The following is a 17,334-nucleotide window of genomic DNA, read 5'->3' on the forward strand; positions in this document are numbered from 1 at the left end:
GCGGCGGGCCGGCGGTGGGGGCGGGGCACCGGCTGCATCCCGCCCTCGCCCATTGGTCGGGCGTCGAAGCTCGTGGTTGGGTGAGGGCGGCGGCGCGTGGCCCAATGGGAGGGCGAGGCGGCGCCTATCAAGCGTACGGAATTAAACGCACGTGGCTCGCGTTTTAAAGGGGGCGTGTCCGTGCTGGCAGAGTTTTGGGTTGGGTTGTTAGTGGTGGTGGTGATTGGTGGTGGTTGGTTGGTGGTGGTTATTGTTAGTAGTAGTGGTGGTTGGTGGTGGTTATTGTTAGTAGTAGTGGTGGTTGGTGGTGGTTATTGTTAGTAGTAGTGGTGGTTGGTGGTGGTTATTGTTAGTAGTGGTGGTTGGTGGTGGTTGTTGTTAGTAGTAGTGGTGGTTGTTGGTGGTTTTTAGTAGTGGTTGATTTCTGGTGGTGTTTAGTATTGGTGGTGGTTGTTAGTAGTTGTAGTTGGTGGTAGTGGTTGTTGTTGATGCGATTTGACACGTGTATGATGTGTTTTAAAATAATCTCAATGAAACGTCCAATGAGATTAGTTTGTTGCTATAAATGTCCACGACAAACCACTTCGTTGAGCGATCATTTGTGGCCAGGTGGCTTCTGAAATATAAGTTAACTAGGGGTTCATATTCATGTTGTGGTTTTCACACCTGATGATGATTGCTTGTGTTGCAGTCGAAACGTCGTGAGAATTTAATTGTTTTATATTTTTATTATTTTATTGTTTCCCTTCTACGTGACTTTACCGAAAGAACCAAGAATATGAATCCCTGCAGTCACGAAAGCTTTAAATAAAAATTTAACTAGGAGTTGTTTGGGGGCGCCCCCAGGCCTTCGGCCAGGAAAGTCACACAAAAAAATTGCACGCAAACGACGCATTCACGCAAGCACAAGATGCTCCGTTTTGAAGTTTTAAAAATGAAACATGTTTGAATTGTATTGTTTTTAATTCGATAATTTTATTTCTTCATTAAAAGCTTATATCATTTTACATCTGGAAGACTTCACTGAAAACGACATTTCGTGTGAATTTTCTCTCGTCGTTAAGTAGATGGCCTTGCTTTGGGGGTTCGTTCGGTTCGATGCGGACTTTCACCTGTTTGGGATTGCGGGATCGAGATAAGACGACACGGAGCTGCTGGTCGTGCGAGAAGACCGCCGTCTGTAGATCGATTCCAACGTGTTGTGGGATACGCAAAGGGCTAGGAGGCGACGTGAGGCTGTAACAGTAGAGTGTAGTGTATAGTAGTGTATAATGTAGAGTGTAGTGTATAGTATAGTGGTGTCGTGAATAGTAACGTGAGGCTGTAAGTGTATAATGTAGCATACAGTAGTGTAGTGGATAGTCGTGTATAGTTGTTGTGAAGTGACGCGAGGCTGTAACAGTTCAAGACCTCTGTGCCCGAAGCAGATTCGAGTGACGCTGCTGTTGCTGCGTCGGGTTCTACCATGAGCTCCAGTGCAAGGCGAGAGGAGGGAGGTGAGCTGTGGGGAACCTGTGGTGAAGGCGCGATGACAAAAGGCAGGCACGACTTTGTCCCGTTGTCGAAAGGGAGCCAAGAGTATGGAGAGCGGTGGCTGAGTCATAGATGGACACCAATGAAACGAGCAAGGTTGTTCTGGAACAGTTGCAATTTGAGGATGTTGCTCGATGACTTGGAGAGAATGGCATAACAGTGCATTATTTCGCGACTTGTTTACCTTAGTTGTAGTTTGCACTCCTATAGTGTTTGTATTTTAACTTGGTGACCCATCCCGACTTGACATCTGTGAAAAAGAGCTTCATAGTTGATCGGATTCCTCCTCCAGGATAAATGAAGATTCTGATGCTGCATCACAGGTCGAGGAACAAGGAGCACAAGCAGCTGTTCCCAGTGATTTGAAAACGTTGGGACGATTCGGTGCAGAACAGCAGCGATGTGGAACTCTCAAAACTACAATCAAGGCTACAGCAATAATACAATATCGGTGCAGAACATATTTTTTTCCTGGCCACTTAACGCGTTGTGGGCTATAAATGGAAGATTGCAGACGAGCCATAGGAGTACGATTATGGCCATGCAACGCAATCTATGGACAAAATGTGAAGGACATTTGTGCAGAATAACACAACAACGAATGAAAAAACAGTCCTCAAAAACCCTTTATTAATCCATATTAACCGTTTTTTTCTCTAAATAAATATTTCTGAAGCAAATAATATATCTGTATGGGCACTCAGCACTCAATTGGCGCAATAAGGCAACAAACAAAAAATCATTTCAACGTTTAAAAACGGTAACTAACTTTTACACACATTCTGTAGAGAAGGCAATTCTGCTTGTATTGTCATCGTTGCACTGTTCAGGAAGCTCCGACGAAGTGTCATCAATGCCTACATAAACACATGTCTACAGTACACACAAAACATCACATTTATACTTCATAAATGTGAATAATAACGTCGCAAAATCGTGGGTTGTACAGATTGAAATTGCATACCATAAAAAATCCCATTTTTAATGAAATTCAATTTTTCATATAAGCAATTTGTGTGTTGTCAAAAATAACGCTTTTTTTACAGGTCTATCTTTGAAGACATTTAATTTACTTATATACTGAATGACATATACTGAAGTGGGAACAACAAATTTCAAATATTTCAATCACGTTCCTCAGTTATAATCATGTGATTTTTTTTACATTTTGGCTACTAACGGATAATACAAAACACTAATTGTGCATTGTCTCATTGTTAGCCACTTTTTTTGGTAATTCTCAACTTACAACAAATATAAAAATGCATCTTAACAGACAACATATGCGATATCAAGTCTTTTTACAGAAACAACTTTCATCAACGATTAAAAAAAAAGTGTGTGCACATTGGTCAAGGTGACACAAGTACTGTTGCTGAAAATTAAAATAGGGACAGTGAAGAAATGCCGAATCGAAAAGTGCAACCAATTAACCAAGTGTCCCAGGAAGGAATTTATCCAATTCGTGACCACGATTACAACTGCAATTGGATTTGGCAAGCAGCCCCATACACGCAGCTCTGCATAACAAACCCATCACAAACTAACCAACCACAGCTGGTTTTACCAAGTCAATGCATCGTTTCCAATTCCACATGCTTGAATGTACAGCACAATGTGACTGCAAAACACAGCTCTGAAGCTGAGCCATGCTCGGCACATGCAAGTTATTCTATGTGTACCGTAATGTGTACTCGGCAAACGTGCTGTGACAGGCACCTCCACAGTATTGTAATGTTATCAAGGGCACACATCGCGTTTTGAGTGAACACAAAAGCCAATGTATATTCACTTTGAAGAGGACATGGTCATCCTGCCGAGCAACGTTAGACAACGTTGAGCAGCAAAGTGCAGTTGTGTTACTTTGGTGGGCATTTTATTGCCATTGGAAAGATACGAACGACTGTTTAAGTGAAGTCAATCATGCGCCTTTCATCGACATGGGGACAAAGGACACAACAGCAGCTAACTTGAGATAAATCTTCAAGTCGACGTGGAACTAAAGACTGGTGGATATTTGTCTGGAGCAGGTAGGTGTTAAAATCTCACAAACCATGTATTTATTGTTCAAGTAGTTATGTTAAGTGACCAGCTTTTTAATCTATATATCCGAAAGGTATCTAGTTATGCACATTTCCATGATCACCCAGCCATATAGTTTAGATACTAGACTGCCAACTTGTAAGTTATTTATAAACATAACAGTTTATAAATATTACACTGATCACTACCCCATTTCCATACAAGAAGAACCAACGGAACCGATGATAGCTGTTGCTTCTTCACGTGAATAACACCAACTGGTCTCCTTGTTTGATTAATTGACCAGCTTACGATGGATGGTGGTTGTAACTGCATACAGGGTTATATTCGAACATGCGTATACAGTAGCTGCTACACATTTAGCTTATCGTCGCTTTACAACGTTACAAGGCTCGCACATAAACAGTGCCCCAACATGCTTACGACAAGATCATGACAAATCGCAAACTCCCAGTACATTTTTATAACCTATTTCGAGGCGTAATTTTTACGTATTAAAGCCAAAACTATTTCTGCCTAACAATTTGCTCTACACGAGTGCTTTTCTTTGATCGTATTACAGAAAGCGTTTTGCATATTAATGAACGTAACCACCACTTCTTCCTTGGCTCGCCGACAAGAGGGAGCAATGAGCAGCACAGATAAATTAATCGTACGAGTGCCAGAGTTCATTTCAATCCGGGGCTGCAACGTTGAATATAGCAGAGTGCAGCTCGGTGCGACTAGAAAATCTATCCTGGCGGGGCTGTTCAAAAAAGGTCGCGGCGATGGGGGGGGTTAACCAGTTGGAGACTAAAAGTCACCTTCGCTGAACGTCGGAAGAGGCACTTGATATTGGCATAGTTGGAGTCCCCAGTTACACAAATTGCGAGCACTTCATGCACACGGTTAAATATATTTTTTTAAATCATTCACCTATTTGTTTTTCCTGCACACAATTAAAGGGCGGGTGTATATAACAGATCCAGATCCCAGATGGTGATAAGAAATGCATGTTTGGATTTGGTAACTTAATAGATCCCGCGCATGCCACCATTTCGTCTGTACCTCATTGAATGTTTTTGCATACTTTTTTTAAAGCTGCCAAATTGGTTGCCATGGTTTCATTGCACAAATGGCACCTATTGATACAATATTCTGGTAAGTGTGCGATAGTTTTTCAAACTAAAATAACTTGTAAACAAGATTTGGAATGTTTGAATGCCAATTCTATAACTGTAAATATGGTTGTAACTGTGGACATTCTCTTGTAACTTTCAAAGACGTCTGTAGTTTCCTGTAGGATCTGATTAAGTCTTTTTGTGAGCTGTCATTCTGGAAGTGAATTAAGATACGATCCTCCACATCACAAGACGTTGCCAAAGGCAGCTTTAGCAAATATTTGGCTGCTCGATACTCTGTTTCACTCTAGCCTGGTTGTTTATGGATGAATATAAGGAACGGCACCAAAATAATCAAATCAAATAATATCGTTCAATAGTAAAATTTGAGGCACATGTCGCAATTCAATGGTCTCCTTTAAAAAAAAAAATCAATGATCAGTTTTCAAGTGACATTCCAGTGGGAGATACTGATGGAAATGACATTTTTTGGGTAACCTTTTTACCGTGGAAAACACGAGTACACGTGATGGATAATATATTTTGAATGTTTATAAGTCCACGCATGAGGTTTGTTTGGCAAACAAGTGCTCAGTGGATGGCTACGTGCAAAGAGCTTTTACCACATGGCACACGACATGCTGATCGTCAAGGCCCCTTCTACCAGCAGTGGCATAAGTAATTGCAGGGCCCCGTTACCTTTACACCACATGGTAAGTGGCGCAGGCACTATATGAAAAGCAAAAGCCTAGACATATCTCAAGTAAATTGCCACTGCATTATTTTATAACAGAAATTTCAGGTGAGAATGAAACAGAATATCCATAGCAGCAACCACAGTTAATACATATCCGCCCTTTAATGTTCCGTTAATGAACCACACGGCCACATGTCCACGTTGAGTTACTCAAAAGTACGTATTTACATTATGGAAGATCAAGAACGCGCGCACGACGCGTTTTACACTGTACAGTGAATGTCCAACTCACGCGTCGTCGGCTCGATGCATTTTTAGTGTCAGTGATGAATATCTACATTCCCATTTCAATCCACAGCTCGGCATTGCATAAATCGCACTCTCAAAACGCTCTTGCAGACGACAGTCCCCTTTTAAGTTCGACATTCAAAGTCATGGCCACAAAGCACCCAATCTGTAAAAAGCACCGGGATCTGTTCTGTACAAGACGGTGAATATCGGCATTGCCGGCACAGTGACACACTTTCAAAATGTCCAAGAGTTTCCCCCCTACCTCTCCAATTTGTCATCTAATATGGATGCCGTTTCTTTTGGCGTATATACTGACATTTTTTGATATCTGCAATGATGATGCTGCTGCTGCTGCTGTCAGTTTGTCTGGCAAAATGCCCTCTGTAGTGGACTTTCCACCAGTGCAATAAAAATGCAATACCATTATACTAAAATAACCCGACGGCTTAACGACATTTCCTCGCAGATTCAAAAATGCCGTAGAGATAAACAAATCATACTGAAATTTCCCTTATGGATTCATTTCCACGTTTTCTGCATCAGACTTCATTCGTGCTTACCATGTGCAAAATTAACTGGCGTTTGATATTAAGAGTCCGTTGAGAAGAGAGGCTTGCTTCAGCTCCCACTCAGCAAAGGTGGGGGGGGGGGGGCTCAAAACCTCGACGATTGTATCAGGGACTCCCCCTCGGTGTACGCCCCATCCCTTGCCATCTCCTGTTCGGGATAAAAAACAGAGCAGCCCACGGTCGTGAGCCTAGGCACATTCAGGCCCGCATTGGGCATCCCGTGCGCTGCGTTGTAGTCCTGCCGCTCTGCGTGGAGGCCAGAGTTTGAGTGGTTGGTGTTTGGATGCTGGCGAGGCTGAGGAGACGTGCGGTGGTGGGGACGTTCCGCGTTGTTCGCTGCGCCGAGGTCTACGGAGTTGTGGTGCCACCCGGGCGCAGGCTGATATCTTTCCGGCCTTGCTGAAGAATTGTGAGGTGGCCGAGAGTTGTTGGACACGTGCGGGTCGTAGAGCCGCGGGTCGGAGGCACGCAGAGGACGCGCCGTGCTGTTGTAAGACGGGGAGGTTGCACGGTTGGCCAGACGAAGCTCGAGCTGCTGCACCTTCCTGCTCAACTCCTCCCGTTTGGCTAGCAGATTGCTGCATAGCTCCTCCACGGGGTCCTGGCAAACGCAACACGATTGTAACCCATGGACGCACGCACCCACGCCGAAGCATTGCTTTCAATAAAATCACAAGTGTTCATCAAGGTTGCCATATTGGGCTGTTTTGCGAACAATGTGTGGGACTTCTAAAGCGATTCCTAAGAATTCGTTTTCAGAAAAATTGTCGGGTTTTTTTTGGGCTCCACTGAAAAATGGGGCACTTTCGAGCTCTTCGATCCAGAGGTCTCACACTATCGACCTAAAAATATATATATCTGGCAGCCCGTCACATCTTCGGTTTTATGCGAGTGCAGGGAAAGAATGAATTGCAAGCACGATGATCAATTTGACTAAAGATTGTGATAATCATTTATTTTTGTGTTTCATTTGTTGTCCTTCCCCGCCCCTCCGATTAGCACGGTTGGCTACGTACGGTGAAAGAGGTTCAACATGCACACAAACAAAATTAAGCAAATGTATGCGACTGTGGTAAACGACCGACTGTGCAACTGCATTCATGTAATACACAAGAGTAAAAAAACATGGTAAACTTGCACCACCCCCCACCCTTAGTACCGGAAGCTGAGCGATGGGGTCCCAGCGGATGTAGTAGGAGACCCACAGCTGGAGCTGCCTCATGCTGTGCACAGGCGTGAGCACGCGTGTGTATTCCCGGTCATACAGAGGGCTTATAAACTCTTGCTGCCGGCTGTTCACCATGGACCACAGCGACACCGTCTTCTCACGAGTCCTCTGTGGTGGGGTTACATGGGGAATCATGGGACATTTTTTTATCGTGAAAAAAATACCAGAAGTTTTTGGGCTCATGTTTTACATATGCCATCGTGAACTAAGAACCCAAGTTAACTAAGAAAATACAATTCACTTCCAACATTGCGTTCGTTAAATTGCACAAAATGGAAAAGCGTTTACAATAAATAAAAAAGGTAAAATGTGTAATGCACATTACTTAATCAAATTTTCAGTATTGAATATACAATTAAGTACATCGGTGACATTTTCATGAAAAGACCGTCGGCGCTCTTCATCTCTCAACACTCTCATACCTCCTGCCGCCTGCCTTTCTCACAGTTGCCCATGAAGGTGCCATAAAGGCAGCTGTACAGGTTGTCCAGTAGCATGATCAGAAAGCGCTCGTTAAATTCAAATGCCGTTGGGAACTGCACACGCGCATACATGCACATGTTCACGCGAATGAGACTCACATTGTTTACCAGAGAAGTAACTTTGACCGAGGTCCTGGAAAACAACCTTGGACCGTGCAAGACAATTGGATGAAGCATGGTCAACTGAAGACCGCCGGCGAACACAATGAGAGTTATTCTGAGGTTCCTAATTAAAGCCTCAGGAGGGCTCCACCACTGCTCCCTGTGGCTTTGGTCTGGCCAAGAGAATGGTGGAGGCTCAATATCGCCCCTGCTTCAGAACAGCGACGTATAGTTTAAAACGCACTTGCCATTCGCTTGAAGAATTAGTGAATGATCGTGAAGCTAATATTTGTTATATATATAAATCTCACACTGAACTCTAATCGTAAATATAAGAGGGCTGTTTTGTCTGGCGAATGTACCTGCTTCGTAAGCTGCCACACACAGTCGACAAACTGGAGAAATATCGGTGAGCGGTCCGAGTCGGCGTGATTCTTGTCTCCGTGCCCCACTCTCTGTACACAATCATTGGCAACAACACACCACAGGCACCCAAATGTTGCACGAAAGCATAAAAGTTGGATATTCAACACATTTCATTTCGAATGTTAGTTCAACAAAGCCAGGTCAAACGTTTAATCGCAAAGACACTGCAGTGTAATATTGACGGGATGGGCTTTTTTATTGTATCTTGACCACTACCAAGAATAGAAAATAAACAACGAAAAACTGTCAGATTTGAATCTACAATTAGCCTTTTGTCAATCCACTGCTGGGCGATGGCCTCCCCACACAATGCCACTGTAGGTTCGTGAAGATTATTCGCCACGCACATGAGCTATCGCCAAGAATGACATTTAGGTCATTGGGTTCAGGTTACTACTGTTCCCACTGCTTTCTCGTACACATATTCACACATACAAATAAGAACACTTACCAAAATAGACATATATAGCTAGCCTTGCTTACATGAAATACGTGATTTAAACTTACATCTCTGAAAAAACTGCATTCAAGCGTCATAATTTGGGTAATGACCCAACGACGATCCATCATCATAGAATACCAATGCCAAATACGTTTGTGGACAATGCCTCCGCAGCAGCCGACGGCATTTTGCGAAGTAACATTTCCAAGTCCCCGTTTTTACCATATACACCGTGTGCAGAATCGTGGCCGTCACCTGTTGGAACTTGTGCCCCGAGCTGACCCACTCCTTCTCGACGAGCACCTCGAAGCCACGAAGCGTCCGGTAGTAGGGGTCGAGGAGGAGCATGGCAAGCGCAGAGAGCTGCGCCGTGCGGTCCCAGCCGTCCGAGCAGTGCACCAGCACCGACGTGCGCTCCAGCTCCAGCTTCTCCGCTATTTGGATGGCGCCCGACAGCACAGCCTGGTGGGAGGGGGCAGCGTTGTCGACATGGGTGAACCCACAGAGGCAAACAGCAGCTCTATGCTATGCCCTACAACAAGCGTGTGCACGTATGTATGTTGAACTTCTTTCGCACCGTACGTAGCCAATCGTGCTAATCGGAGGTGCGGGGGAAGGACAACAAAATAAACACAAAAAGCAGTTTTAAAGAAATTAGTTTTCAGCGGTGGCCAACCGACGTCTCCCGGGCCGCATGCGGCTCTTTAATCCACCACATGCGGCTCTATCGAACGGGCATAATGTAGAACGTACTATCACAGTAGCAAAGAATAATTAATTAAAGTTGCACGATAAGTTGTACGATATAATATTACATGTACACTTGGCTCTTTGCAAAACTCACGGGTACTTTTTGGCTCTTAGTCCATTGCAGGTTGGCCACCCCTGTTCTTTGCAGACTTTTAAAAAGCGGGGGCATGCGACCGATGTACCTACGGTGTGGTTTTGACCGGCACGCGAGCGCCAGGGGTACACGATGACAATACAGCGGGCTGTTCGTCGTTCAGCAATGATTCATGTCACAAGCTCGCAGATATGGTGTACGTGGCGTCACTCACGCTGACGTGACATTATGTTTGCTAGTTTTTCACGGGACCCACTTAGCATGGGGAGATTGAATGGATTCTCAAAGTGCCCTGTGCGTGAAAAGAATGAACACCCCTGGCTCCAATAATGCTTAAAAAAAACCATGAGATTTATTAAATTTGTACCAATATATGTCTCTCAAACAAGAGCTTAATATTAATTACAATGCACAAATGAGTGCATTTACAATATTAATCTAGAGTAGCTTATCAACGAGTTTTAACACTGAGGCAACATACTCTTTGGTTCTATTCGGTAAAGTCACGTAGGTAAAAAATAAAACAAAAATCACGACGTTTCGGCCACAACACAAGTAGCTACTTGTGTTTTGGCCGAAACGTCGTGATTTTGTTTTGTGACTTTACCGAATAGAACCAAAGAGTATGGATCCTTGCAGTCACGAAAGCTTCAAATCTAGAACTGAGGCAGCACTTGATGAACTTTGATGTTCTGATCACCTTTATGTGCTCGAGCCAATGTGTGGCCTCCAGACTGGAAAGCCAGCGCGACTCGGTGACGGTGGGGAACACCAGTTCCTTGAGCTTGCGCAGGCTCTCCCGCATCACGTGGATGTTGTGAATGTCCAGGAAGACAAACTCGGCAAACGGGTAGGCCTCTTCCGTCTCATACCCACCACCTTTTGCCTGCCGAAGAAAAGGGACACGTCGACCTTAATTCGATAATCAGTTGACTTCATGGGCACCTCTAAGAACAGCATAATCGGAAACACTTGCACCCACTCAACAAAACTTCACTCGCAAAAATTATAAAAAGCTCCGCACACGAGCTCTGCCAATTCCCACCTTGTTGGCGATTGCATTGACACCTGGGCGCGCGTCATAGATGGCGAGTCGCCGCGATTGGCTCGCGTTCGCCATCATGATCAGCTGCAGGTAGCGCTCATCCTCACGGCTCCGCTTGCCGCTCACTCCCACCTGCGGCTGGCTGCAGCGCGTGAGCGAAGCCAGGTTCCTGGGGTGTAGCCACGACAGCACCTGCACAAGTCGGTCCCAGCGGGTAAATCGGGTCCACCACCGTTTGTTGGCAGAGCAAAAACGCGGCAGACGAGCAAAAGCGAAGCGAACACGACGGTGTGCACCTGTGTCCACTTAGGCCATGGGTGGGGAGCATTCCTTATGGGCGCTGAGGGCAGATACAGCCTGCGACCTTTAACCTCACGCGGCTCACGGTAACACGACCTCGTACCATCGTGCAACGACCAGGAAAAACAATGTTTACCTGTCACCGCGAACATCTTGGCAGCAACTAATTGTGAACTCGAGGGCAATATTTTCGACGTGGCAACATTTATTCCTGATGCTAGGAAAGAGGCCACTGCAGTGACGCAAGTGAATGGACGGACATTTCACGTCGGATCACTCAAATTCTGAAAAATATTTTGTGACCCCCACCAATTTTGATCAAATGTGGCACAGTTGTGTTAAGGGACATGATGAATTAAAAATTTAAGTCACTGGCTCCAATTGCTTCCAAATGATTATTAATTGAAGATTTGACCTTTTTTGGGTTCCCGAGAGGTCAAGTCCAAAGTTACATATATTGTAACTACAGAGAAACAAAGACATCATTGGTTTGCTTTCTTTCAGTCCTTTCCAAACGATGTAAAGAAATACAAGTATTTCCATATATATTTAATGCTTATTTTGCAAGAAATTTGGTGACCTTGACCCAGACCACATAACCCAACTTGGATATAGAAAAAAACTGTGGGAATATAAGTTCCCTACCCTGGGCAACATAGCTAATAAAAAATCAAGCACAGCTCTTCATGGTCTCGAGATAACAGCCATGAATGCTTTAAACCACCAATTATTTAATAAGTATTATCATGAATTTGGCCGATATCTTCAATGAACTGTCATTTGGAAGCCGTTTAACCCTCTAACCTCTAATTTGTAATCGTTTCACGTCTACATGCTACCTACAAGGGTATCAAAATTTCATCAACATTGGAGGTTTTCAAATTTCAAGCCCGGTTGATTTGACGTAAAAATACATCGAGGTGCGTTTTAAACGTGGCCTGCCAAAGACATCTGAGAGTCCTATTTGGTCCTCAGGAATGCAAAAACTCCCCAGCCCTAACGCAGAAACATGAGCCGACAAAGAGCGGTATTTCTATAATTTGTAGATGTGTATCCACACTGCCACTTGACCTCACATTGCTTAAAATGTTTGACTGTACCAACAATACAAACTTACTGTGAGTATTGAGAAGATTTTGATAGGTTATACGGGCCAGTAACTCATAGAAAATATTCAGTTTGTGGACAAATCATATGCGGTACGGGTGTACATTTGCCCAATAGATTACAGCCCTCCGTAAAGCCAGTCAATCCACTGCTGGATGAACAGCCTCCCCACACAAGGTCCGCCATGGAGGTTGTTTGATCATACTTCACAATGCTGATAAGTGCGGCTCGGTGAACAGAGGAGCCAGGACTGGTTCATATAATAACTCACCACTGCCGTTTTCTGTTGACGAGAATCAAATTCGGGTCTCCAGATTCACAAGGAGGTGTAACGCTGTCGCACCGCTACGCACACCCTCGTGCGTCCCATAGATATTAAGAGCAAAAGCCAATACACATTGTTTTCCTGTGGGCCCAGAGGCAATTGTTGATCATCTCAATGGTATTGCAATCAGTATTACAACTACCCCACCGCCACCCCCCCCAGCATCGCAGGCTTCCTGGGACTCACGGGCAGTCGTCCCCGTGAGCGGAAGGCCGCAGTGCGTCGCAGGTCGTCATCCGTCGCGTTGCGCGGCACCACAAGCACCGTCGGATAGGTGTCGCACAGCTCGTACGATTCATTCAGCTTCGATATTTTCCACGGTGGGTTGTCCATGCCCCGTACCTGGACACAGACAAAGGCAAAGATACCCCCCCCGTAGAGCCTTAACAGACTTTTGGGGCAAGTGCTGTTAGTGAGCATGAAGACCGGAACGGGGTGGGTAGTCAACACCGGCCACCTTTGTCTTCCTAGTGGCAACACATTTACACACTGCACCAGGTACTGATTTGAGGCTGAGTCGACATAGGGGAGGCCCAGGATCGGTTCAGATAATCGTGGTGATGGTGGCCGTGAGCGGCAATCGAACTCGGGTCGTCAGGTTCGTAGTGCAGCGCGCTAACCGCTGCACTCCCGCTCTCCCACCACCCGGACACGCGCACATTCTAAACATATCTCGTTATCAACCACGGCGTGCAGGGGCACGTACCCGCAAGTGCGCAAAACAGGACGCACCGTGCAAACCACTCCCTGTATTTTGACATCATTGCATGCAGTCATGAATAGGAATTTAATGATGAATTTAATCATTATAACATGCGTCAAAACATGCGTTCAAAATTATTTAAAATGTATGCAAATTATATGCACACTACACCTGAGCAGCATCCAAGGTCCACTGGACAGTGAAGTGGGGTGGCCTGATAATCATCATGATGTTATATTTGTGCTAATAGTGAACAAAACTGCGAAAATACAAATACAATTATAAAATGAAAAACATACTAAATTGCAAAGGTTTTTTTTATTGTATATTATAAACTGGTATTTTGCAAATGGTATACATGAACGCCAACTCATCATAAATCAACAAATATTTACTTGAAGCAACATCACAACTAGGAAAAAATATTTAAAAAAACTCACCTTATGTAATGAAGTAAACTTAAAGATGTGCCAAAACAATTCACATCAGTTTCCTATTTTCACAACTCTACATGAGGGAAGGGACAATCGACCCATTGAGCGTGTGTGTTTGTTCCTGATAGGCTGTGCGTGGTGTAAAGCCTTGTGCTTTCATGCTATATATTTTTTTACAGGAACTAAAAAACAAGATTCGGCTTGCAAAAATGCTGGCACTGTGCTCATACCTAAGGCAGTAGCTGTTTAAAAAGTAACTGCTGATTTGCCAAGCCAGCAAAAAAAACATAACATCAATACAAAAATGTACCGTAGTACATCTCAACAATTTTTACGCCAACATTTTAGAAATTGAGTCGATAGGCAGGTCGCGTGCAGTGGGGTCATTTTGTGAGTGCTCTCACGCCTCTACCAAGACGTCCAACCCCAACGGAAGAGGAGGCCAAACACCCTCTAGTTTGGGCCCTCTCTCAAGCTCCCTTTAGTGGAAACCTTTCCACCAGCAGTAGTACGAGCACGACATTTTCCTTCTTTGATATTAACTAGCATCAAACATAATTTTTTTGTCAAATGGCATCTCAAAACAGGAAGTATTTTTTTTTAAAGAGGAAAAAAAAACCTTACGAAATAGTAGCGCCCCACATCCGCATTTCCTCAACATTGTTTTAAACGGAACAACTCTTTGGAAAAAAACTCAATAACAATGATAAGCATGAGGGCAAAATAAAACCCCACTGTTTGCTTCATTGGTGAACGCAAGGCTTTGGGTACTGCCTTACCAGTCGCTGATACTCCTTTTCGGGGTCATATATCTTCCAGCCATCCTCATGGAACCGCTCCTTGTAATCGAAAGCAAACAGCCGCTGGAACACACAAAGAGATACACAAGTAATAAACACATCAGTAATTTGCACAATATTTAAAAACAGGTCAAATGCACCGAGAGCCTCATGTACAAATGTGTGCATAAATGTAACCAAAATAATATTACTTTTTTCAATGTAATTTTTTTTGCCAATGTAACATTATGACAGGGATGCTGCTCGGGTGTAGTGTCTAGCACACCGGACTTGCAAAACAGAAGACTTGCAAACTAGAGGTCGCCTGTTCAACCTACTGGCACAGAAGCTGATTACCAAAAGGCACGTTTCTTAAATCCTCCTGCAATCTCTCCACACAGCAGTATATATGTGAGCACGCGGTGAGATTCGGCGTGTCGTGGTGGTGGGGGGGAAAGCGTGGGCACTCCACCCACTTGCACGACACGTTTGGCAAGCGTGGAAAAACATGCCAAAAATCCCCTCCAGAAGAGGGGCTCTCCTCTTTAGAGCTTCCTCCAGTGGAGGGCCCGTTTACACCAGCAGTGGTCTCAACAGGAATTTGCAGGGCTGCAACTTTACCTTTCACCTATGATATGTTATGTTGACCGCCTCACATTAAAAACTTTTAATCTGAACAAACTGTGATCCCAATGTGGGACATTCCACAAAGGCATGAAAGGCAGCTAAGGCTTGTGACTGCAAATTGGGTACGGCCCAACATCTGCCTGTGTTGTTCCAGTTTGACGTTAACACAACGCAATGTTCCACAGCCCAACAAATGGTTGCAATACATTTACTTAAACCATACCCCGCTTGAATGTCCCGTGTGAAATGATAACTCCTACAGAAGCGTTAGCAGCTCAACAAAACAGAAGCGTTGTTGGCAGAAGTACAAAACAACTCCGGAAACAGAACAGGAATGATGCCTTTCACTATTTTACTTATTATTTCTGTTTTCCATAATAGAGGTTTTTTGGGTTAGATCGCGTATTGGTCGCAAAAGCCTACGTATTAAACTATTTCGGTTTTCTTGTTAAACAATAGCATCACGGTGTTCTTTACTTTACACATTGAAATTCAATAAATCAATGCATGGACCTAGTGAAAATTGCCACTATCTCTTGAAACCCATTAATGCAACTTATCAAGGTGCCATTCAGGTTTACAGCTGGCTTGCACTTAGGTTTATTTGATTTAACCAGGTAAGAACTCAAAGTCTCATTTACAAGAGTGCCCTGGATCACCACAATGCCTAAAACAAAACACAGCAATGAGGCAACTAAGAATCGGAGCAAATACAAACGGTCAGCTTTATCGTATCTATGTGCACACAAGCAGCACGTAGGGCACTTTTGCCCTATTCATTCAGCTTATTTATTCTTTAAGAGTCAGGTAGTAAAGTAAAAATACACAATCTTCTTTAAATAAAGACATCCCAATTTAGACTTGTGTAGGAACACTATGAAGAGACCAATCACACGCAATAAAACAGATCCAAACAGAGTACGGCAATAAAACATCAACAATAACGCACTCGAACCAAGAGACGCACTGCACAAGCCAGTGCGGATATGTCGAAATGCAGTGGTACGCACCATGCTATGCGAGAGGGGAAACGCGAACTTGACGAGCGTGTCAAACACCTTGCGGCGAGAGTGGCCTTCCTGCCTGTGTGCAAAGCGCAGGTTCCTCAGATCCTGTGGGTGAGAAAAGAAGGGCACGAGGTCAGGTTAAACGGTGAACAAAGGGGGCCCAAGCCAGCCATAAGGAGACGCCGCAATGAGTAATTCCTATGTATGCATTATGTTGACTTTCTTTCGCACAGCACGTAGCCCCCCAACCGTGCTAATCGGAGGTGCGGGGGAAGGACAATAAACTGAACACAAAAAGCAGTTATAAAGAAATTAGTTTAACAACAAACAAACAAAATCGTTACACAGGAGAGCCAGGAATTATCAAATCTCAAGAAGCAAGGTTTGAGCCTCGACAGTGCTTGGATGGACGACCGCCACGCATAAAAGGGGTGCTGTGGGCTACTGCGTAGCTGCATTGCCAGCAGAGGGCAGTGTGGCAAAATCATCGCTGTACTGAATTTGTATGCTCCCCACATCTGCGCTTCGCATCTTCACCAACTCACACTGACCAGCGCGGTGAAGTATGATCAGATAACCCCCAAAGTCCATGTGGCGTGGTGAGGCCCTAATCCAGAAGTAGATTGGCAGAAGAGCTGTAGATGTACACATGATCATTACTCGAGATTACTGCACTTAATATTAGGGTTTAGGTTTGGCAGGACACCACATTTCATCGCACTTAACTCCAAATTTTGATTATATTTTTATTATGGTTTTGTTTGTTACATCTGAAGTGGTATCAAATTTGCTCACAGGGATACTGAAAGAATGTTTTTTTGTTGGATGTGCAGCAAGTATACCGAGCCAAATACGAACACACAAATTTAACCGGAATGTCACAGCTCAATATTAAAGCCATGCTACGCCATTTGTGGGCGTAACGCAACCATTTCCACAATCGGGCCTTTACAAAATAAAGTCGGGAACACATTTTTCCTTTGCTAGGCACTGAAGCATGACTGTGCTTCACAAAGTAATGGGGCTGGGCGGCATCATTCATGCAACGAATTCATTCCAACAACATTCTTTCATCCCATGGACTTTATACTTGCCAGTTGGATGCACCTCCATGGCTACCTTCCAATACTGTACTTCAAGTCCTGCATCGTGGCTAGGTGCCCACGGGACACCCGCAAATGGGGTTGGAATGCAACCGCTGTTAGGGCGAGTAGTCAGGGCTCAGGTCGGGTCACGTGAACCCTTTGCTA

General features: G+C 44.4%; 1 protein-coding gene across 3 annotated transcripts in view; it reads right to left on the reverse strand.

The window, feature by feature from the left end:
• Positions 1–2,141: 2,141 nt before the first annotated feature.
• The window catches only part of MTMR2 (myotubularin related protein 2), a 28,539-nt gene continuing 13,346 nt past the window's right edge, over positions 2,142–17,334 (reverse strand). For all 3 annotated transcript variants that reach the window (XM_032955519.2, XM_032955517.2, XM_032955518.2), the window contains 10 exons: positions 16,088–16,189; positions 14,451–14,534; positions 12,721–12,876; positions 10,803–10,994; positions 10,458–10,643; positions 9,169–9,375; positions 8,408–8,500; positions 7,884–7,997; positions 7,393–7,569; positions 2,142–6,834 (listed from right to left, as the gene is read on the reverse strand). In XM_032955519.2, coding sequence (XP_032811410.1) covers positions 6,319–6,834; positions 7,393–7,569; positions 7,884–7,997; positions 8,408–8,500; positions 9,169–9,375; positions 10,458–10,643; positions 10,803–10,994; positions 12,721–12,876; positions 14,451–14,534; positions 16,088–16,189 — 1,827 coding nt within the window. In that variant the 3' untranslated portion in view covers positions 2,142–6,318. The remainder of the gene's footprint in view (positions 6,835–7,392; positions 7,570–7,883; positions 7,998–8,407; positions 8,501–9,168; positions 9,376–10,457; positions 10,644–10,802; positions 10,995–12,720; positions 12,877–14,450; positions 14,535–16,087; positions 16,190–17,334) is intronic.

Source organism: Petromyzon marinus, chromosome 16 (assembly GCF_048934315.1).
Source record: "Petromyzon marinus isolate PM22_M1 ecotype Great Lakes invasive population chromosome 16, UKy_Petmar_22M1.pri1.0, whole genome shotgun sequence".
In the NCBI taxonomy this organism is placed as follows: Eukaryota; Metazoa; Chordata; class Hyperoartia; order Petromyzontiformes; family Petromyzontidae; genus Petromyzon; species Petromyzon marinus.